We start from the raw sequence: 20,462 nt of genomic DNA, 5'->3' as shown, positions 1-20,462 counted from the left end.
TGCCCCTCGCTCTGTGCCAGGCTCTGCGGCAGGGCGGGACCGTCCCCAGCATCCCATGTTTGTTAGCCAGGACACAGGATGGCACCTCTTTGTCCATCTGGGGCTGGAGCTGTGCCCAGCCCTGCTGCGTGGGTACGTGTGGAGCAGGCTGGGCTCCAGGGCTGAGCACTGCTGGGCATCACCCCCCTCTCCTTTATGTAACCATCGGTGATAATCCTCTGCAGCTGGGGCTGTGCTCCCGGGAGGGGAATAATCCTGCCGAGTGATCCTCAGCCTTGCTCAGATTAACAGTCCACGGGCAGGAGAGTGGCTCAGCTGCCAGCCCTGCTCCTGGTGCCCCTGCCAGCCCACGGGGCCAGCCCCATTCCAGAGGCCTTTTTGTCCCTCGCAGGGTGTGGGTGGCACACCAGTGAGGCCTGAGTGCCAGCTCAGCCTGCCAGGCGGGTGCTGCCCCTCGGAGCGAGCAGACCCGTGGGTGCTGGCTGTGCCATGGCTGTCCCCTCCCAGCTCTGTGCCTTGCTGGCTGCCACAGCCATGGGAGGCCATCGCTTCCAGCTCTCAGTCCAGCCCAGAGAAGGGGACAGTGCTTTGTGCACCTCCCACCCTGCCAATGCCTCCCTGAGCCTCTCCCCAAAAACCACGGGAGCCACCGGTGTTTCCCGTGGGGTTTTACTGCTCGTGCCCGGGTGGGGGTGGGAGGAGGGGGTGACCCCGCACCAGACCGGCTGGGTGCGGCTCCCTCGGGGGACAGGAGGGTGTGGGGATGTCAGGAGGGTGTGGGGATGTCAGCGGGGGTCCGGGGGGCTTGGGGGGGATATGGCTTCTGTCCTTCAGTGCTACTGCCGGCAGGGTCCTGCGGCGGGGCTGTGTGCTGGGTCGGGGCGCTCCCGTGCTGCCGGGGGGCTCTCAGCTCTCCTCCTCGGGCACGGGGGCGGTGGAAGGGCTCCTGCTCCTCTCCTCGGCATCGCCCGCGGGCAGCAGCAGGGCCGGGCTGGGGCTGGAATGCCGCTGCTTGCGCATGAAGGGGAAGACCCTGCGGGCAGAACGGGGTCAGAACCGGCGGGGACCACCCCTGGTGAGCCCCAGGGTTCGGCCCCTGCCCTCACCGCTTCTTGGTCTCCGGGGGAATGATGGCCTCGGCCAGCAGGTTCTTGTAGAGGTCCGACTTGAGGAACCGTGGGTAGGAGTCCTGGGCCAGCAGAGACGTCAGGATCCTGCCCAGCCCTGACTGCCCAGCCCCGCCCTCACCCACCTTCTTCATCAGCATGTAGATGTGCATCTGGGCATCGTCCATCACGTAGCGATGGGGCGTCTTGATGCCCTCCAGCGTTCGCTCCATCGTTTTGCTGTCGATGTTCACCCAGCGCGTGGCCCCGGGAGCCAGGAACTGCCTGGGGAGTCACAGACAGCGCTGAGCCCGGCCCTGGCCTGGGACAGAGCACCGTGATGGCCTGGCCACCCCAAACCCTTCCTCCCGAACCCACCGGCACTCACTGGTAGATGGAGTCCACGATCTCGGTGATCCGGGACTGCTCCCCGTAGCGCAGCTCCTCACACGCCTCCCAGAAGCTCAGGTTCTCCGCTGGGAATGGGGACACGGCTCTGGGCACCCCCAAAGGCCACCATGGCCGGGCATGTGTCCCCGTGGGACAGAGCCAGATGGGGCAGTGGAACCAGGGAAACTGGGGCAGGTTGGCTGGGAGGTACGGGGATGTGGTGGTGGGCTGAGGAGTGGCAGGACACCACAATGAGTTGGTTTGGTGGTGTTGGGATTGGCACTACTGGGATTGGCACTACTGGGACTTGCTGGGTTTGGCAGTGCTCGGTCGGAGTGGTGGGTCTGGGGTGCCAACACAGACGTGTTTTGGGGCTGGGGCTGGGGTCACTCACCACTGAACTCCTTCTTGAGGAATTCCAGGAGCTGTGTCCGGCCCAGGGGGTCGTTGATGAGCTCGCTGAAGTTGAAGCCCCAGCGCTCCACGCGCAGCTTTGTGGGGATCGTCACTCTGTGGGTGACAGTGGCATTGGAGCTGACAGCAGATGGCAGCCTGCATGACCCCACAGACCCCACAACCCTGTCCTGCAGATTGGGGTTCTGGGGGGCCTGGGGCTGAGGCACTTACGTGGGGGCATTCATGGCCCAGTACGTGGTGTCGTCCGTGATCCAGGGGTTGCTGGGCAGGCAGCCGGACATGATGGGGTCGTGGGGCACATACTGCTCATTGAACTTGATGTACCTGCCAGGAGTGGTGGCTGGAGGAGACCAGGGCCACCAACCCCAGCCACCATGGGGACATGATGGGACATGGTGGGGCTGTGCCCGAGCTGTGCAGAGCCTCAGCTCCACTCCCTGCTGAGGGTGGGGGTGCCAGCACCGGCTGCTGGCATGTGGGTGCCCCTGTCACCCTGACAGGGACCCAGCCCGTGGCTGGGGCAGCTGCTGCCACTCACCCCTCAAGGCAGATGGAGGACTTCACCCTGGTCCTGGCCATGGCCTTCCTGCAGTACTCGATCTGGGGCCAGGCACAGGGGACATGTTGGGGTGCCTGGCAGCTCGTGCCCCCCAGGAGCTGCCCCCACCCCTCGCCCCACTCACCTCTCGCTTGTAGTAATCCATGTTCTTGGTCTGCAAGAGATGCACGGGGCTGGGTGAGGGCACGGTAGGGCTGGGACATTGTCCTGCCACCACCACCCTGGACAATCCAGGCACCCAGTCCCCGACCACGGGACTCTGTGTCCCATCCCTGTGGCCTCCAGCCTCATTCCCCCAGCCCTCCTGGCTCAGCCCGTGCTTCCCACCCTCCCCACCCCGGTGTGACACCAGCCCTAGGTTAGTGACACTTACGTGGGCAGAGGACACGGCACACGGCGCAGAGAAGAGAAAGCGGGTGGTTAGTGAGGACAGCCTGGGGGTGCTGGGGCAGCATTAGTGGGGTCACAACACAAGGAAGGGCTTGGTGGCTGCTGCTGGCACCCCAGGGTGCCAGGGCTCCCTGCAGCACAGCTGCCCTGCAGGATCAGAGGCGCTGGCACAGAGGGGTGCTGGGTGCAGGGACAAACACACAGACCCTCCATGCTCAGGGTTGGGGACACACGGCTGTTAGCAGAGCTGGGGCTCACCCCTCACCCCAAAGTGTGGGCACAGCTTGGGGTGAGATGGATGGGCACCCACCGGGGCAGCTCTACACCCCTGCACAGGCACTGGGTGTGCCCTGTGCCCGCTGACAGCCCCGGGGGTGCCCGGACACCCCCACTCACCAGCTGGACACGGGTGGTGTGGCAGTTCCTGCGCTCGGGACCCTGCTCCAGCACGTTAGGGGCTCCTGGCTGCAACGACAGCATCATGCTGGGGGCTGGGGGGACCCCCTGCACCCCTCAGCCCGACCCCCCTGCCCTGCGCTCACCGGGGGCCGGTTGACGAGCCAGTACGCCTGTTCCTGGCAGTCGATGACGATGCGGTCGCCCTTGCGCCGCTGCTTGGCTGCCCTGGCCGTGCAGAGGCAGCGGGGAGGTGCTGGCACCCTGCCTGCCCGGCACCCAGGGGTGCTCCATCCCGGCCGCTCCCCGGGGCGCAGCGGTGCCGGCCGTGCCCGCACTCACCGGAGCTGCTCCCGTGCCTGCATCACCACGAAGTCCCACGTGTGGTTGATCCGCTTGTGCAGGAGGTTGTAGTTGTCCTGGGGAGCGACAGGTAGGCACGGTGTGGCACCTGTCCCCTTGCCCGGCTCCTGCTGCCACTGCAGCACAGGGACAGCCGGTGCCCCCGCCACTCGTGTCTGAGCCGAGACTCCCCGACTTCACCGCAGGGTGAGGGGGGCACCCTCACCTTCTCGTGCTCGATCAGATCACCCTGCTTGCGGATGTTCTTCTTGGCCAGGTAGATGGCTGCAAGAGAAGCGGCGGCGCTCAGGGCGGCTGCGAAGGGGTGGCAGCCCGTGCCGGTGGCAGTGGCACGGTGGCACCTACCGTAGTCCAGCTCCGTGGCCGGCCACTTGGTGCTGGTCCAGAAATAGGGGGTCTGTGGGGGAGGAGAGGCTGAGGAACCTGCCGTGGGGTGCCATGGGGTGCCGTGGGGAGCCATGGGGTGCCATGGGGTGCGATGGGGAGCCATGGGGTGCCCAGCGGGGGCAGCCCCGGCGCTTGGGCTGTACCTGGAAGCGGTAGGGGGACTCATCGGCCCGCAGCACCAGGCTCCGCGGGTCCTTGAGCGGGTAGATGTAGCCGTGCTTCACGATCAGGTTGCCGAGGTGCAGCGACTCTGCGGAATGGGATTGGGGGCTGCCTGGAGGCTCGGCAGCCCCATTGCCCCCTCGGTGCCAGCTGCCTGTGCCAGGGCACTCACCCTCCTCGGAGATGCCGTACTTCTGGATGAGCCACTCCACGATGTCGTTCCCTAAGGGACGGAGGCCGCGTTAGTGGGGGGCAGTGGGGTCCCCCAGGCTGGGCATGGGGGGGTTCTCGTCCAGGGCACCTGGCACAGCATGGCAGTGCCAGGGGTCACGCAGGGTGACGGGGGCCCTGCCAAGGACTGCCCGCCCCGCGCAGCCGATGCATAATTGATCCCAGCTGCAGCGCTGAGCACCGGGGTGCGGGAGAGGAGCGGCGCGGGGACCGCTCTGCAGGGCTGGGGACACCCGGGGAGTCCCCACACGCCTTCCCCACGTGGGGACTCCATCGCGGGACCCACCTGTCATGGCGTGGGGGATGACGGTGATGAGCAAGCGCTGGTTCCTCATCTTGATGCCCATGTCGGGGTCCTGCATGCTGACGATCATCCGCTCCATCTGCCGGGCAAGGAGCCGCTGTGCTCAGCCCCGCGACAGCGGCACCGAGCCTGGACAGAGGCTGGGTCCCCTCACTGTGACCCCGGGCACCCTGTGACCTGAACACAGCCCGGGTCCCCTCACTGTGACCCCGGGCACCCTGTGACCTGGACACAACCCGGGTCCCCGCCACCCGACAGAGGCACCACCCAGTGCCCCTGGGGACAGCCTGGAACTCCGCAGTGCCCCAGGGCACCCTGTGTCCAGCCTAGGGACAGCCTGGCATGCCACAGCCTGACCGAGGCACCCAGCAGCCGGGCGAGCTGCAGACACTCATCCTCCGGGCACCCCTGGCCCGGGGAACCCCGGTTTTGGGCAGTGAGCTCTGCCGAGGCTCTGGCAGCACCCCAGCGCGGCGTGGGGGAGCCGAGCACGCAGCTCCGGGGCGCTGCCCGTGGGTATTCCCTCGTAGGGAGGTTCCCGGTGCCCCGTGGCGGCACCGGGGCCGGGGTGGTGCCGCTGTCCCGCGTACTCTGGGCGGAGCTGGTCCCCCGCTAACCCACGCCCGCGCCGCGGCGGTTCCCGATGCCCACGAAACCCAGCGCAGTGTCCGTGTCCGGTCCCCACGGTCCCGGCGCCCGGTCCACACGGTGCCGGTGCCCGGTCTGCACAGTCCCAGCGCCCGCTCCTCGATCCACAGGGCGCCGGTGCTCGGTGCGCTCGGTACCCCCACCCCGCGATGCCGGTGCCCGACCCCCACGGTCCCAGCACCGGGCGCCAGCGGTGCCGCTCCCCGGGTTGGCGGTGCCGGTGTCGCTCACCTTGCGCAGGCAGGGCATCTGGAGGCGGGGTACCGGCCGCGGGGCCGCCGATGGTCACCGCGGTGCGCGCCCCGCCGCCCGGTCCCGCCCGGCCCCGCCCGGTCCCGCCCGGTCCCGCCCGGTCCCACCCGGTCCCGCCCCGCTGCCCCCCCCGCGGCCCCGCCGTCCCCACCGGGTGCCCCAAACCCCGGCCCCGACCCCCGGGGTCAATCTGCCCGCGGGAGCCCCGGCACCCCTCAGCCTCCCGGGGCTGAGCCGGTGCCCGGGAGGGGGAACCGCACCGCTGTGGCTGCTGGATGGCGGCGCGGTCATGGTGCGGGCATTGTGAACAAGGTGCTGGCCGGGATGCGGGCGGTGCGGCCATGGCGTGGGCAGTGCCCTGAGGGTACAGAGAGGATGCAGGCAGTGCTCTGAGGGTACAGAGAGGATGCGGGCAGTGCCCTGAGGGTACAGAGAGGATGCAGGCAATGCTCTGAGGGTACAGAGAGGGTGCCCGCGGGATGCTCGCGGGGTGCAGGCAGTGCCCTGAGGGTACAGAGAGGATGCTCGCGGGATTCAGGCAGTGCCCTGAGGGTACAGAGAGAATGCAGGCAGTGCCCTGAGGGTACACAGAGGATGCGGGCAGTGCCCTGAGGGTACAGAGAGGATGCGGGCAGTGCCCTGAGGGTACAGAGAGGATGCGGGCAGTGCCCTGAGGGTACAGAGGGGATGCTCGCGGGATGCAGGCAGTGCCCTGAGGGTACAGAGAGGATGCAGGCAGTGCTCTGAGGGTACAGGCAGGAGGCTCGCGGGGTGCGGGCAGCGCGGGGCGGGCTCGCCCGGCGATGAGCTCACTGCAGTCTCGCCGCCCACGAGCGGCGGGGCTGGAGCCGCCGAGGGGCGGGGGCGGGCGGGGGCGGGCAGCGGAGCCGCCGCGTCTGCGGGAGCCGCCGCCGCCCCGCCGGGCCGCGCCGGGCAGCGCCGGGAAGCGCAGCGGGGAGCGCTCGGGAGCAGCCGGCACCGCCGAGCGCGGCGGCAGCGGGCGGGAGGAGCCGCCGGCACCGGCAGAGCCGCGCCCCGGGCCCCGCCAGCGGCCGCCCCGCCCGGCCCCGGGGGCGGCGGGCCCGGCACGGCCCGGCCATGCTCGGCCTGGACGTGTGCGAGGCCGGCGGGCAGCTGCTGGAGCTGCTCTGGCTGGCGCTGTGCTACCGAGGTGAGCGGCGGCGGCCGGGGGCAGCGCCCGGGGGCGGCGGGGGGCTTTGCCTCGGGGAGGGAGGGCGAGCATCACTCCGAGTCCCCAGTAAGTGAGCATCCCCCCGGCGCCCGGTGCATCCATGAGCGAGCAGCACCCCGGGCCCGGGGGAACTGGAGCGTCCCACGGGGGAGATCCCCGCTGTCCCCCTGCCACCTCACAGCCTGTGGCACCTGGCGCATGCCACCTTGCCCTGCCGCCCGTGGGTGCATCCCTGGGCTGGGAGTGCCCGCACGCTGCCGTGACAGCCATAGGGCAGGGCCTTGGTGGGGGGCCAGAGGGGCAGCAGGGCCACTGCTGTGTCCCCATCACTGCCACTGCCCTGGGGACCCGCATCATGGCCAGACTGACACAGACTTTTGGCTGTGCGGCCCCGGGGCTGAGCGCAGGCAGCGTCCTCTGCCCCATGCTGTATTTCAGCATCTCCCCGCGGATGGAGCTCCAGGGGCTGTGGGGAGCTCGGTGCTTGCAGTCACAAGAGTGGGGTGGTGATGCAATGGGCAGGGAGAGTCAGGGACTGTGGGGACATCACCCACACTTGTACCCCCCGGCAGTCTGGCAGCACCGGAGCCAGCGGAGCCACCATCCATCCCAGTGATGCCTCTTTGCCCTGCAGCTGCTGGTGGTTTGGATTTGGGGTGGGAGACGGGGCTGGAGGTTGCCCAGTGGGGTTGGAGGGGGCTGCAGGGCAGTGACAAGGACTTCTCTGGGTGACACGAAGGGGCCCTGGGGGCTGGAGGGATCTGCCATCACCCCCCAGACCGAGCACACCGCGTAGGAACCGGCTCGAATTGCTCCATGACCGTGCGGAAATGCAGCCGGCGGTGACACCGCTGGTCTCAGCTGTGCCACCAGGCCCCGGGGACACCGAGCACCGAGCCTGGCAGCCACCCCACGGCTCCGAGCAGGGACCAGCCTGGCCTCCCCACGGGGATTTCCCATGTCCCAGCCCAGCCACCCCCTGCCCACCGGTGCCTTCGTGTTGGGGGCAGGGGGTGTCCCCGGGGTGTCCCCGGAGCTGCCACTGCCTGTCCCCCGCAGACATCATGGCTGACAAGGAGGGGGTGACGCTATCGCTGGAGGAGGAGGAGGAGGATGCCGACGTGGCCCTGGCGTACAAGACGCCGGAGAAGAAGAGCCTGCAGGAGATCCAGGAGCTGGACCCGGGGGATGAGAGCCTGCGGAAGTACAAGCAGGCGCTGCTGGGTGCCATCCCCGCTGCCGTGGGTAAGGCGGGGGCTGCGGGCGGCTTTGGGCACCCCGGCAGCCCAGCCGGGGGATGCGGCCTCAGCGGGCTCGGGGAGCTCGGGGAGCTCCAGCAGGGAGCGTCCCGTGGGGCATCCCCGGCACGGAGGGCACATCCCGGCTGGAATCTCCCGTGGGTGCCGCCTGTGCCCCCCACCCGCGCAGAGACCCCGGCATTCCCTGCCGACAGTGCCGGTGCCCGGGGACCCCGGTTGCCGTGGTTACGGGATCACCGCCGCAGTTTCCATAGGAACGGCTATAGGGAACCGGGAAATTCATGGGGATGACTGAGAGGAGCGAGCGGCGGGGGCGGGGGGAGGAACACCGGGGTAGCACGGCTGCCGGTGACCAGGCGGTGCCCCCCGCTCCCCATGGCCCCCACAGGCTCCCCCACCCCAGACTGGTGCTGGTCTGCACTGGGGGTCCCTGGGGAGCTCCACGGGCCCGGCACCCCGGTGTCCATCCATGGACAATGGGAGGGTGCAAACTGGGAGGGAGGAGGGCTTGCAGAGCAGTGGGGTGCATGAGGGATGCACCGTGGTATGTGTGGAAGCAGGTTGGGCTGGTGGGGTGAATGAGACCAGTGCCCACCTCAAGGGATGCCTTGGCTGTGCATGCTACATCCTCCTCCTCGGCTTCCCCTTGTTCTGCTCCTGAGCCAGGGAATGGTACACCCTGGGAAACACCAGTGTCTGGGTCCTTTAAATGTGATCTTACCCTAAAGGCACTGATGCCAGAGGTGGAGTGACCTGAGATGCACCTGCTCTCCTGCACCCTGCCTGGCACTCACTTGCTTTAACACCCCCACCACAGACACCGTGGCCCTTCCCTCCCTTACCGGGCCAGGGGCAGCCCCTTGGCTTGCTGGGATGGAGGTGAGGGTGGGTATGGACTGGGCATGGTGGGTAAGGTCTGGGCCCTGCTGCTTGTCCCTAGATGCCAGTGTGCCCAACGTGCAGGTGACAAGGCTGACATTGATGTGTGAGCAGGCGCCAGGGCCCATCACCATGGACCTGACAGGTGAGCCCTGGGGACACCGGGGGAGGAGGAGGAGGAGGGGGAGGAGGAAGGGATACTGGGTTGATGGAGCATCTACCTGTGCAGGAGATCTGGAAGAGCTGAGAGGCCAGGCCTTTGTGCTGAAGGAAGGGGTGGACTACAGAGTGAAGGTGTCCTTCAAGGTGGGTGGTGCCCTGTACCCACTGGCTGGACATGGCCCTGCTGCCCTCACTCCACGGGCTCCCTACCCCAAGGGGTTCTTGTTACCCTGGGACCCTGCTCTGCAGAGTCCCTCTTGCCACCCATGGGTGCCTGCCTGTCCCAGGGTCCCTGCCTTGGCACATCTTCTGCCCTTTACCCCTGGGGTCCGTGCCCCTCTGGGGGTCTCTGCCCACCCTGAGTTTCCCAGTCTTCTGGGTCCCTGCCACCTTGGGGTCCTTGCTGTCCTCAACATGACTGCCACCCCAGAATCCTTGCTTCTCCCGGAGATCCCAGCAATGATGCCTATCCAAGGGGTTCCTAGAGGTCCCTGCTCCTCCTGAGGGGGATCCCTGCCATCTCTGAGTCCCTGCCACTTTAATGATGCTGAATTCTGGCAAGGGGCTGGATCCTCGAAGAGGTGGATGTCAGGATGCCATGGGGCAGTCCCCAAGTCCCCCCTGCCTTCTGCCCGCAGGTGAACCGGGAGATCGTCTGCGGGCTGCGGTGCCTGCACCTCACCTACCGCCGGGGCCGGCCCGGTGAGTGGGGCTGGGGGCTGGGGGCCGGGGCTGGGGGGACCCCCAGGCTCCCCCGGCCCCACTCACCCGTCCCTCCTGTCCCCTCGTGGCCCAGTGGATCGCGACGTGTTCATGGTGGGCAGCTACGCGCCGCGGGCCGAGGAGTACGAGGTGGTGACCCCGGCGGAGGAGGCGCCGCGGGGATGGCTGGCGCGGGGCTCCTACCGCGTCCGCTCCCTCGTCACCGACGACGACAAGACGGAGCACCTCTCCTGGGAGTGGGGCCTCTGCATAAAGAAGGCTTGGGAGGACTGAGCCCGCCGCAGCCCGGCTCCCCCCGCCAGCCCGGGGACGCGGCGCCGCCATCCCGGGGAGCCCCCGCCGGCACCGCCGCGCTCGTCCCAGTCGCGTCAAGGGTTGAGGGGGGTCCCTTAGCGAGTGAGAGCCCGTGCTCGTGGTCTTCGCAACCAAAGTTATTTTTAATTGCTCTTTTTTTTTAAAATATCGACGCCCGCCTGATCCTCACGGCGTCCCCATCGCTGGGGCCGGGGCTGTGGCCCTGCCGCGGTGGCGCCGTGCCCGGTGCCCGCCCGGTCGCAGGCTGTGCTCTTCCATCGCCATTAAACCCTACAGACTGGTCTCTTACTGGTGTGTCTGTGTCCCCACCGCCTACACCTGTCCCCCTGCTCCCTGTCCCCCTGCTCCCTGTCCCCCTGCTCCCCGTCCCCATCCCGCTGGCGGGGCCAGGTCTCCCTGCGGTGACCAGCGTCTGGAAAGCGGCCACCTGGTCCCGCTGCCTTATCGCAGGGCCGGGCAGCCAGTAGCGGAGGGCCACGAGCCCCAGGGGACCGGCACAACCCGCCCCCGGGTCCCTTATCTTCGTCCTCCCCCCCGGACAACACCTTCAGCGCCGGCACCATGCGCGGCTGCGGGTCCCGGCTGGTTTGGCTGCTGGTGCTGTCGCTGGCCTGGCTGGGCCCGGCTCTGGGGGGCGAGGATGAGGATGAAGAGGTGATAGAAGAGGAGGAAAAGGAGAAGAAAGAGGATGAAGTGCTCTCAGATGAGATTAAGGAGGAGGACAATGTGCTGGTGCTCCATGAGCACAACTTTGCCCGTGCCCTGAGTGAGCACCAGCTGCTGCTGGTGGAGTTCTGTGAGTGCCCCACCGCGGGCAGGGGCAGATGTGGGGTAGGGAATATTGGCAGGGGGGACCGGCTGTGGCCGCGTGTGGGCAGAACATGTACGTGGACACAGGCACAGGAGGGTACAGGACAGGAGGGACGGTAGGTGGGGTGGGCAGGGGCACAGGGCATCTGACAGGGCATGGGGTGGGGACGGACACGCAGAGCAGGGACAGGCAGAGCATGGGCTGAGGGGTGTGCAGCACGGCTGTGGGACACAGGACACGGACACATGGTGTGGGTGTGGCACAGGGGCACAAGCTGGGGCCCAGTGGGCTCACACAGCCATTGGGCTGTCCCCACACCTGTCCCCATTATCAGTGCTGTCCCCTACCCACAGACGCGCCGTGGTGTGGGCACTGCCAGCGGCTGGCTCCCGCCTATGCCCAGGCAGCCACTGAGCTGAGGAACGAGTCCAGCCCAGCCCGGCTGGGCAAGGTGGATGCCACGGCACAGACAGCCCTGGCCGCTGAGTTTGGCATCACCTCCTACCCCACGCTCAAGCTCTTCCGTGATGGCAACCGCACCCACCCCCTGGAATACACCGGTAGGACTGTGGCAACACAGAGTGGCACCTGTCCAGGGGGACACTGCCATGAGTCTGGGGTGGGTGGCAGGGGCTGATGGTCGAGGGTGGCACTGTCCTTGTGGGGGTCACAGGGTGGTGATGGTGAGAGGGGTGGCAGTGTCCTGGTGGTGATAACGGACAGGTGACAGTGTCATGATGGTGGGCAGTGCCACGGTGCTGGTGGTGGGTGGCTGAGGTTGGTGGCACAGGGAGGGGTGGCAGTCTGGAGAGGGGTGTCAGGTGACATCTGTGTGCCAGGCCGCATGGACAGCCAGGCCATCGTGCGCTGGATGCAGCGCCGGGCTGGCCCCAGCGCCACGCTGCTGCAGGACACCGACACCATCGCAGCCTTCATCAACTCCCAGGACTTGGTGGTCATTGGCTTCTTCAAGGTGGGCTGGGGCGGGCTGGGGCTGGACCAGGGCCGTGGCTGTGCTGTGGCACTCACGGGTGGCTGTGCAGGACCTGAGGGGCGAGGCAGCCCAGGCGTTCTTCGAGGTGGCTGCTGAGATGGTGGACCTGACGTTTGGCGTGGCAGAGGCAGCTGAGCTCTTCCAGGCCTACGGGCTGTCAGCTGACACCGTCTGCCTGTTCAAGAAGGTGAGGGGGTGGCAGGGGAGTGGTGGGGCCATCCTGCCCTCCCCTCAGCCCTCACAGGCCCCTGCCCTGGCAGTTTGATGAGAGACAGACAAACTTCCCTGTGGACCCGGCACGGGGGCTGGACACGGCTGAGATCACCCGGCTGCTCCGCGCCCACAGCCTGCAGCTGGTGATGGAGTTCACCAACGAGGTAGAGCCGTCCCCAGCCCTGCCACTGTCCCCTGAGGGCCATGGCTGCCCTGCCCTCATTCTCCTCCTCCTCCCCAGACGTCTGACCAGATCTTTGGTGCCAAGATCCCCCATCACATGCTGCTCTTCCTCAACAAGTCCTCAGCGGAGCAGCTGTCGCTGCGGGACGGCTTCAGGGCAGCTGCCGGTGACTTCCGCGGTGAGGTGAGGCGGCCCCATGGAAGGGACACGGAGGGTGGCCTTGGGACTCCCCAGCCTCAGTGTCCCCGTTCCCTGCCCAGGTGCTCTTTGTGGTGGTGGATGTAACCGGCCACGGCGCCGGCGTCCTGCCCTTCTTTGGCATGGCCGCTGCTGATGCCCCCACCCTGCGCCTGGTCAGGATGAAGAACAATCGCAAGTACCAGATGGAGCAGGACGACTTCTCGGACTCGGCCATTCGCAGCTTCGTCAGGGCGGTGCTGGACGGCAAGGTGAAGGTGAGGGCTGCATGAGGGCTGCATGGTGCCCACCAGCACTGATGGGTGCTGGATGGCAAGGTGAAGGTGAGGGCTGCACGAGGGCTGCACGGTGCCCACCAGCACCGATGGGTTCTGCCCTGGGGTGAGAGACGGGCTGTTGGCTCAGAAGCTTAAGGAAGATTGTTGTGTGGTGAACACCAGAGACCTGTTTGCTGATACTCCTGCTGCCAGGCTTGAGATTTGGGGAAGGGGGGCAGGAGATTGCTGCCATGGAGATACACAGAGCTGGGATGGCAGCAGAGGGGAAGATGTGGTCCAAAAGGCAGCACAGGAATGCACCCCTGCCCCAGCCTGCACTGTGCCCCACGGGCCTCTGCACTGCTCAGCCCAGGCTGTGGCTGTCCTGACTGTCCCCACAGCCTCGCCTGCTGAGTGCAGAGCCCCCTGAGGACTGGGACACACAGCCTCTTAAAGTCCTGGTGGGGAAGACCTTTGAACAGGTGGCTTTTGATGAGACCAAGAACGTCTTTGTCAAGTTCTGTAAGTGCCAGGGCCACGCACGTCCCTCCCTGAGCTCCTCCGTGGGGCTCAGCCCCTCCAGGACAGCCCCAGCCCTGCCCCAGCCCCCCGGTCAATGCACCCACCCCACAGATGCGCCGTGGTGCCCCCACTGCCAGGCCATGGAGGCCGCCTGGGAGGAGCTGGCCGAGCGCTACAAGGACCATGAGGACATCGTCATCGCCAAGATGGACTCCACGGCCAACGAGCTGGAGAACATCACCATCCACGGCTACCCCACCCTGTACTACTTCCCCGCGGGGCCGGGCAGGAAGGTAGGTGTGGGCACTTGTGGGGTCACCCGCACCTGGGGGCCGGTGGCACCCTCAGCACCCTCCGCTCCCATGGCTCCAGATGGTTGAGTACAAGAGCAGCCGCGATGTGGAGACCTTCTCCAAGTTCCTGGAAAACGGGGGGACACTGCCTGAGGAGCCTCCGGTGAGTGAGGTCAGGGGACAGCGCCCTACCCAGGGCTGTCTCCAGCCCCTGCTGGGCGAGGGGATGGATCCTGCAGGATGGGGACAGGGCCAGGGCCAGGCAGGGACTGTGTGTCCATCTGTGCCTCATTGCTGCCTTCTCCAGGTGACCAAGGCCCCTGGGAACAGCACGGGTGAGGAGGGTCCAAGTACGCCGCAGACAGATGAATCCCGGGATGAGCTGTGAGCCATGTCCTACTCATGCATGTGCTATAAACCACCTGGAAACAATGTGGGCTCTGGTCTGTGTCTGTGTCTCCATGTGCTGGGAGCACTCACCTGTCTAGGGGACACAGCAGGGCCTCTGTCCCCCTGGGGCAGCTGTGCCATGGCACTGGTCCTGGCAGCCCTGCAATGGCACCAGGTGGCCAAGGAGCTCTCCATGCTGGCCCTCCTGCTGCTCTGGTGGTGTTCAGGTGATGGGGGACCAGATGGGGTCTCTCCTTCATGACATACAAGACCCAGGAACTGCTGTCACAGTCAAGGCAGGCAACACAAGCCTGGCTTGTAGCCTCTGGCACTCCAGCACTGTCCTCTCTGCTGACCCATTCCTTCAGGGGCAACATGTTGGTCCTGTGGGGCCAGGATGTGCTCAGCCACCCCTCCAGGGAACCCAGAGCAGCCCCAGTCCCACCCTCTGCCCGCCCTTCACCAATCCTGCCTCATCCTCTGTCCATCCCAGAGGCTGCTGAGGGCCTGGGCTGGCTCTACAGGGAAGGAAAAAAAGCAGCAGGCAGTGGGATGTGGGGTTTTATTTCATTTTATCCAAGTACCTTTGAAAAGATCATTGTACAAGTCAGCACATGAGAATGCAGAGGAAATGCCGGGGCTGCATGGCCACTGTACATATTTACAGGGACCCCCCTAAAAAAAGGGGGGGATGGAAATCCCGGGCACACCAACAACCTCACCAGACACACCACCATCAGAACTTCAGAAAACGGAGTAAAACCCCTCTTTGACACTGTTCCCGGGCTGAAAACATTAGCAGGTTTTGCTGGACTTCACAGAGTGTATCAGGCAAGTCCAGAACCGTGATTAAAGGCACTCGGTGACATGTACAACAGGCGCAGCCATCCCGGCCTGGTGCCACGGGGGCCGGCAGCTCCACCACTGCTGGGGCTGGGGATGGCTCTGAGCAGGGCCAGCGCCACCGTGGACCCTTTGGGGCCACCCCTGGGTGGGTGGGCAAGGGCTCTGAGAAGGAGCTGGCACAGAGCCGTGGCTGTGCTGGAGCAGCAGGGCCTGGGCTGGGCGAGGACGGGATGAGGGCAGCACCGGCACAGCCCCGGCTTCCTTGCAGCTGAGTAAGCCCAGGAGGCTCCCCAGGGCTGCTGCTGGCCCTACATGAGCCACAAACTGGCATCAATGAGCCCCTGGTGCAGTGCCCTCCTGCTGCTTCCCCGGAGACACAGAAACTGATGAAAGATGCAGGACTCATAAAAAGACGTATTTTGTCTTCAGCTTTAACGTCTGCTTCCCCATTATGGCTCTGCTAAAGAGAGCCCTGCCTAAAGCCAGAGCCTGGCCCGGGGGTCTGGGCATGTCTGCACCCTCCTGGGAAGCAATCCCTTCTCCACAGGGACACAGGGGACACAGAGGAGCGTGCAGGCTGTGGGATGCCAGCACCCAGCCTGCCACCCTGGCTCTGAGCTGGTCCTTGCTCTGCGGGAAGCCCCCAGACCAACAGGCACCGACCCTTCTATCCCTCGGGGGTTTACTCAGTTGCAAGGAAGCTCAGGAGGAGAAGAAAAGACCCATCCTACCCCGTCCAGCAGCTGAGCCTGCCGAGGAGGCCACAGGTGACTCCTTCCAAATGGCTCAATGATCTTCACAGCCCCTTTGGAGAGGGGTTGTGCCCCTTCCCCGCTGGTGGGGTGAGGGCAGCTCTACCCCACGGTGCTCCAGAGAACAGGGCAGGGTGCCGGGAAAGCGCGGAGCAGCCGGAGTCTGATGGATGGCTGTACACTTTGGGTGAGTTCTGCAGTACCTGTATGTTTTACATTTACATAAGAGCACTGTGACATTGGAAATATTTTCCTTTTATTACAATATATCAAAAATATGCAGCTTTAGTAAACAAGGTCATATTACACTTTCTAATGCACTGTACAATGCTACATTACACTTATATTCGGTATGGAGAGGGAGGCCAGGCTCCCACTGGCAGGTTTGTGGGGTGAAAGGGCATCCACTGGCATCCTGGAGCTTGCCCAGATCTGTGCTGGAAAGCGGAGCTGCCACCCTCTGCCCTGGGCTTGCCTGGTGCCCGTGGTGGCAGCACTGCCAGCATCTGCCCCAGGCCTTCTCCTCCGGTCCCAGAGTCCTTCACAGTCCTGTCCTCGCTGCCCTGGAGCCTAATCAATCTTCTCCACCTTCCCGATGATCTTCTCCTCGAAGATGGGCAGGATGGTGTCATCCTCCCGCACCTCCTCAAAGACCACACCACAGTCGAACTCGTCGCTCACTTTCTTAAAATAATACCTGAAAAAAACAAAAATGTGGAAGGGGGAGATGGAAAAATAGGCATGTGAATGGTCACAGGGCACCATGATCCCCAAACCTGGGTACAGCCCTTCTCTGTACCCAGGCTCTGAGCTCACGGAGCACAGGAAGCTACTCTCCCAGACATGGAGGGGACTGAGGGCACACTCCTGGCCCTGCCCTCAACAGTGACCACAGAAAGTGGTCAGGATCCATGTCAGCATGGTCAGCAGCTCCAGCCCTGAATCCAAGCCCATTCACAGCTCTCCCAAAAGCAGCGGCCGAGGCCCTTGTGTTGGTGGAGCATTTCTAGGCAAGCTTTCCCATGGCAGCTCCTACTTGGAAGTGGGAACTTGGAGAGCTCCACACCCCATGTCTGACTTCTTTGGGACTCTGGGAGGACCCAACCTCCCTGTCCTCACTAAAGGGAACTTTGAGAGGAGCAAAACCAGCTCTGAATTTAGAGGGTCCCCACAGCATCACTGAGCACTGACTGCACCTGCCCAGGAACCCGCAGCAGCTCCTGTTGGAGGTGCAAGCCATGATTCAGGACATTTCTGCTACAAAACCCAACCTCCTCCCCACTGCTAACCTGCCTCTTCCCCAGCCCAGGTGCCCTGGCCATGCTGCCACACCCCCAGCACAGCACAGCCCCAGGGAAGCCCTCCTGACCCACCTCCACCACCCTCCCCTTTGTGGGGGCTGTGTCCTGGCAGTGCCATCTGCCAGGGGTCACTGACAGCTGCTGGCAGCTTCCTACAGGTGGGGAGCAGCCCTTACCTGTAGTTCCCTTTCTTGGTCAGCAGCTCCTTGAACTGTCCCAGAGTCACCACGCGGCCCTTGACGAGGGTGCGGTAGGGGATGGGCTCCCCGCAGAAGTAATAGGCCACCACGATGTTCTCGCAGGGCTGCGCCGCGCCGCCGCCCGGCCTCTTCTGCGGCTTCAACCTGCTGGGACACACACCAGGGACCTGCTCAGTGCCAGCCCAGGGGCTCAGAACCATCCTGCTGGTACCTGGCAGGGCTTGGGGCTGCTGGCTGAGAGGAGCAGATGGGCTGGTGGCAATGCAGAGCAGTCCCTGAGCATCGCCTGCTCCCACCAACAGCTCTCTGGGCATGCAGAAACACACCAAGAGTGGTCAAGGAGCACTTGGAAAGGCTGAATGAGGCCAGGACACAGCCACAAGGAGGGGCAGGTTCTAACTCAGCTCCTCTGTGCTGTCTCCAGGCTTTGAGAGAGTATGGCTCTCCCCACAGCATGGTGTGGGGAGTCACTGGCAGAGCACCCCAGGCCAAGGCATCTCCATCACCATCTCACCGTGCTCCTGGTGCACACAGGGCTGGAGCACCATCCCACAAGGCATGATCATGCAGACAGTGCCCAGTCTGCTTGAGATCACTGTCACCATGGCCAGAGCAGCCCAGCAGGACTTTGCAGTGGCCCACACCTGCAGGCAGGATGTTCCTGCACCCCACAGCTCCCCTGGGCACCTCTCCCAGAGTACGTGGAGGTCTGAGGGGATGGAGCTCCCAGCATGGCATGTCCTGGAGACTCTGCTGCCTGCCCTGTCCATGCAGGGTGCCAAGGCAGCTGCCACCCCCAAAACCTCAGTGACTTTACACCTCCTGTGTTTTCCCAGCTCTCAAAATGTTGGTCTGGTCTTTGCTTCCAGCCCACACACCAGGTTCAGCTATGTGGTGCCATCACTAGACTGAAACAGTCAGCCCAGCCCTCACCCCATTTTCAGAGCCAGACAAAAGCAACAATAATTCAGCTCAGGGTACTTTGCCCTTCTGCAGAGCCTTTCATCTGGGGTGCTGAAAACGCTGCACAAACACTGGAGCAGCCTACACAAATTGGTACCTTGGCATGCCTGGTCTGAGCCAGAGGCAGCCTTCCCTTTCAAAGTCACATAAAACACATTTGCCAGCTTAAAAAAAATTATTTTAAAAGCACACTGGATAAAAAAAGATGATTTTGTATTTACATGACTGGAAAGTTGCTGTAAAAGCCATAGAATCTGCCAAGCACATGAGGTAATCGCAGTTTTGGAAATGACTCTGACCTTAACCTTTAAACAGTGGCTGGCGGGCAGAGCACCTTTTCATGGTGTGCCCACATAAACACTGGCACTGCAAACCAACACCAGACACAGCCTTTCCACCTCTCCCTACAGGCATGAGAGGTCCAAAGTTCAGCTGAACAATCTCCTGGGTGCCTGCTCTGCCTGTGAGACCTTTGGAGAAGATGCAGCATTCTGAGAGGCAAGGGTCTGCTCCTGGTGCCAGCAGAGCTCTCAGAGCCTCTCCCATCCCTGTATCAAAATACAGGATGCCCTTTAGCTAGGGAAACATTAAGGAATTGAGTCATCCTTGGAAAAAAAAAATATAAGGCATTTAAAGGAAAAATGGGTCATAAATTCAGGCAAATTCTGTGAATTCTGCGAGCCAGAAGTTAATTGAAGGGGTTTGGAAAACCTCAAGTCCCTAAGCTTCTCTTAATCCTTCTAGAGACAAGTCATGACTAAGAGAGGGCTGCTGTGTGCCTGGGGACACGGAGAGGAGCCTGGCACAGGAGCAGAGCTGCTTCCTCAGGGCTGCTGTTCTCCTTTGCCTGGGGAGATGGAGAGGACAGGACATCCCTGAGCTCTGCTGTGGCAGAAGCAAGAGGGGAACTGTGCCAGTGGCTGGGGGTGTCCTTCCTCCTGCTGTGCACTTCACAGCTGAAAGGCCATTCCTGAACATACTCAGCCTGGCTCCAGTGAGATGTGCCCTGAAAATGATGCCTGAAGCAGTACCCAAAAATGATCTTGATAGACAAAGAGGGGAGAGTGACCAGCCTTTAGTTCCCTAAGCCTTCCTTTTTTCCTTTTTTGAAAATGAGGGCTGTGCTTTCCCTTTTCCACTCAGTGGGAACTTGTCCAGACTGCCATGACTTCTCAAATACGATGGATAGTGGCTCAGACACTTCATCCACCAGTGCCCTCAGGCCCTGTGGATGGATTTCATCAGGTCCCATGGACTTGTGCACCTCCAGGTTCTTTACATGGTCTCAAACCTCATCTCTCCTACTGTGGGTGGTTCTTTATTCTCTCATTCCCTGCCTTTGTCTGTGACTCGGGTGCTGTGGCTGGAGCACTCACTGGTGAAGACCAAAGCAGAAAAGCCATTGAGTACCTCAGCCTTGGGCATGGCCCAGGTAACCAGCTCTCCCATTTCCTCCCAGACAGGGCCCACATTTTCCCCAGTCTTCCTTTTCTCACCAATGTACCAAGAGAAGATTTTCCTGTTGTTTTAATTCTATCAGCAGAGCCCCCACACACCCCAAACTGCAGCCACAGACCTCTAGCAGGCTGGAGCAGAGCTGATGAATATGGAATCACTGATGTAAGAGCTCCCCTAAGGAGAATGAAACAACACAACTGTCTCCACTTTCGTCACTGCCAAGAGATCTCCTGAGACTTTGGCTTGCACATAAAGGCCATCAGACCGACTCTGAGCCCTGCCTCATTAAATCTGCCACCTGCACCCATCTCCTGGGTGTCAGTGTGACCCAGAAATACTGCCAGGTACCACGCCCTGCCCCTCCTGAGATCACCTCCCATTGCTGTGTTTGTCACAAGCACAAAATACCATCCAGCAGGGAAACAACAAGACTCATCCCCCTCACTGCATCTGCATCCCCAATCCAACCTTGCTGTGCTGCAAAGGTGTCCAGCTTGCTCCAACTCAGCCCTGGGGCTGGAGAGCTTTGGAAAGCCCAAAATGCACCCAGCAGATGTTACCTCAGCAGGTGTCCCATCCACAGGGTCTGCCCCTCTTCCAGTCTTGGGCCAATACAATTGATTCCAAAGTGATCTCATGCTAAATGTTCTCCCTGCTTGCAAAAAATCCTTTCTCTGAGGAGCTGGTATTAATTACTTCAATCCAGCTGTGAAATGTGAGGCTGAGCTACAGGAAATGGCTCAAAACCTGTCTGTCCATGGAAAAACCTGATGGTCACTGGGACACCCATGCTGGGCACTGGTGTGCTGCTGGATCTGCAGGTCATTAGCAGTGCATGGTCAATCCTGAATTGCTTGCCAGCAGCAGACAGGTTGCTATCTCAGAGATCAGGGTCATTCCAAATGCTGTGAAAAAGGGAGAGAGATGCTTTTCCTGGAAGAATAT

General features: G+C 63.4%; 4 protein-coding genes across 11 annotated transcripts in view; 2 read left to right on the top strand and 2 right to left on the bottom strand.

The window, feature by feature from the left end:
- Window positions 1-653: 653 nt before the first annotated feature.
- RGS11 (regulator of G protein signaling 11) lies at window positions 654-5,726 on the bottom strand. Of its 3 annotated transcripts, none has more exons than XM_002194010.5 (17): window positions 5,585-5,726; window positions 4,688-4,784; window positions 4,343-4,393; window positions 4,152-4,258; window positions 3,967-4,018; window positions 3,827-3,885; window positions 3,601-3,677; window positions 3,405-3,486; window positions 3,259-3,327; window positions 2,597-2,626; window positions 2,452-2,513; window positions 2,124-2,237; window positions 1,891-2,006; window positions 1,495-1,582; window positions 1,253-1,391; window positions 1,107-1,189; window positions 654-1,033 (listed from the first exon to the last, which is right to left on the bottom strand). In XM_002194010.5, exons 1-17 carry the CDS (start codon window positions 5,600-5,602, stop codon window positions 907-909), a joined length of 1,371 nt encoding a protein of 456 aa, XP_002194046.5. In that variant the 5' UTR covers window positions 5,603-5,726; the 3' UTR covers window positions 654-906. The 3 variants fall into 3 exon arrangements, with proteins under 3 accessions (XP_002194046.5, XP_030140622.4, XP_072791755.1); XM_030284762.4 differs by having other exon boundaries at window positions 2,597-2,620; XM_072935654.1 differs by lacking the exon at window positions 5,585-5,726 and adding an exon at window positions 4,931-5,018 and having other exon boundaries at window positions 4,688-4,882.
- A 745-nt stretch (window positions 5,727-6,471) lies between these two features.
- On the top strand, window positions 6,472-10,423 carry ARHGDIG (Rho GDP dissociation inhibitor gamma). 2 transcript variants are annotated; one of them, NM_001245588.2, is given in 6 exon segments: window positions 6,486-6,776; window positions 7,857-8,042; window positions 8,997-9,080; window positions 9,165-9,241; window positions 9,736-9,799; window positions 9,894-10,416. In NM_001245588.2, coding segments are annotated over 6 exon segments (684 nt in total). In that variant the 5' UTR covers window positions 6,486-6,703; the 3' UTR covers window positions 10,094-10,416.
- Window positions 10,424-10,599: 176 nt separating this feature from the next.
- Window positions 10,600-14,039, top strand: PDIA2 (protein disulfide isomerase family A member 2). The gene is made up of 11 exons (XM_030284761.4): window positions 10,600-10,931; window positions 11,300-11,506; window positions 11,786-11,919; window positions 11,990-12,127; window positions 12,201-12,317; window positions 12,395-12,520; window positions 12,598-12,792; window positions 13,194-13,314; window positions 13,426-13,607; window positions 13,687-13,770; window positions 13,915-14,039. Exons 1-11 carry the CDS (start codon window positions 10,697-10,699, stop codon window positions 13,993-13,995), a joined length of 1,620 nt encoding a protein of 539 aa, XP_030140621.4. The 5' UTR covers window positions 10,600-10,696; the 3' UTR covers window positions 13,996-14,039.
- A 503-nt stretch (window positions 14,040-14,542) lies between these two features.
- AXIN1 (axin 1) overlaps window positions 14,543-20,462 on the bottom strand; it is an 83,814-nt gene continuing 77,894 nt past the window's right edge. For 4 of the 5 annotated variants that reach the window (XM_072935555.1, XM_030284707.4, XM_030284706.4 and 1 more), the window contains 2 exons: window positions 17,073-17,243; window positions 14,543-16,292 (listed from right to left, as the gene is read on the bottom strand). In XM_072935555.1, coding sequence (XP_072791656.1) covers window positions 16,166-16,292; window positions 17,073-17,243 — 298 coding nt within the window. In that variant the 3' untranslated portion in view covers window positions 14,543-16,165. The remainder of the gene's footprint in view (window positions 16,293-17,072; window positions 17,244-20,462) is intronic. The other variant, XM_030284708.4, reaches the window with a different exon arrangement.

The sequence above is a fragment of the Taeniopygia guttata genome, chromosome 14, assembly GCF_048771995.1.
Source record: "Taeniopygia guttata chromosome 14, bTaeGut7.mat, whole genome shotgun sequence".
NCBI classification, from domain to species: Eukaryota; Metazoa; Chordata; class Aves; order Passeriformes; family Estrildidae; genus Taeniopygia; species Taeniopygia guttata.
Note: the sequence above shows the minus strand (reverse complement) of the source record. Positions and strands in the feature narration are given on the sequence as shown.

Excerpts from the sequence above, each read along its gene's own strand:
- RGS11 (XM_002194010.5), bottom strand. Across the intron at positions 4,019-4,151 it reads AGTCCCCCTACCGCTTCCAG|ACCCCCTATTTCTGGACCAG; the intron begins GTACAGCCCAAG and ends CCTCCCCCACAG. Across the intron at positions 3,678-3,826 it reads ATCTGATCGAGCACGAGAAG|GACAACTACAACCTCCTGCA; the intron begins GTGAGGGTGCCC and ends GTCGCTCCCCAG.
- PDIA2 (XM_030284761.4), top strand. The coding sequence starts at position 10,697 with ATGCGCGGCTGCGGGTCCCGGCTGGTTTGGCTGCTGGTGCTGTCGCTG. Across the intron at positions 12,318-12,394 it reads TGATGGAGTTCACCAACGAG|ACGTCTGACCAGATCTTTGG; the intron begins GTAGAGCCGTCC and ends CCTCCTCCCCAG. Across the intron at positions 12,793-13,193 it reads TGCTGGACGGCAAGGTGAAG|CCTCGCCTGCTGAGTGCAGA; the intron begins GTGAGGGCTGCA and ends CTGTCCCCACAG.
- ARHGDIG (XM_030284353.4), top strand. The coding sequence starts at position 6,704 with ATGCTCGGCCTGGACGTGTGCGAGGCCGGCGGGCAGCTGCTGGAGCTG. Across the intron at positions 8,043-8,996 it reads TGCCATCCCCGCTGCCGTGG|ATGCCAGTGTGCCCAACGTG; the intron begins GTAAGGCGGGGG and ends GCTTGTCCCTAG. Across the intron at positions 9,800-9,893 it reads CTACCGCCGGGGCCGGCCCG|TGGATCGCGACGTGTTCATG; the intron begins GTGAGTGGGGCT and ends CTCGTGGCCCAG.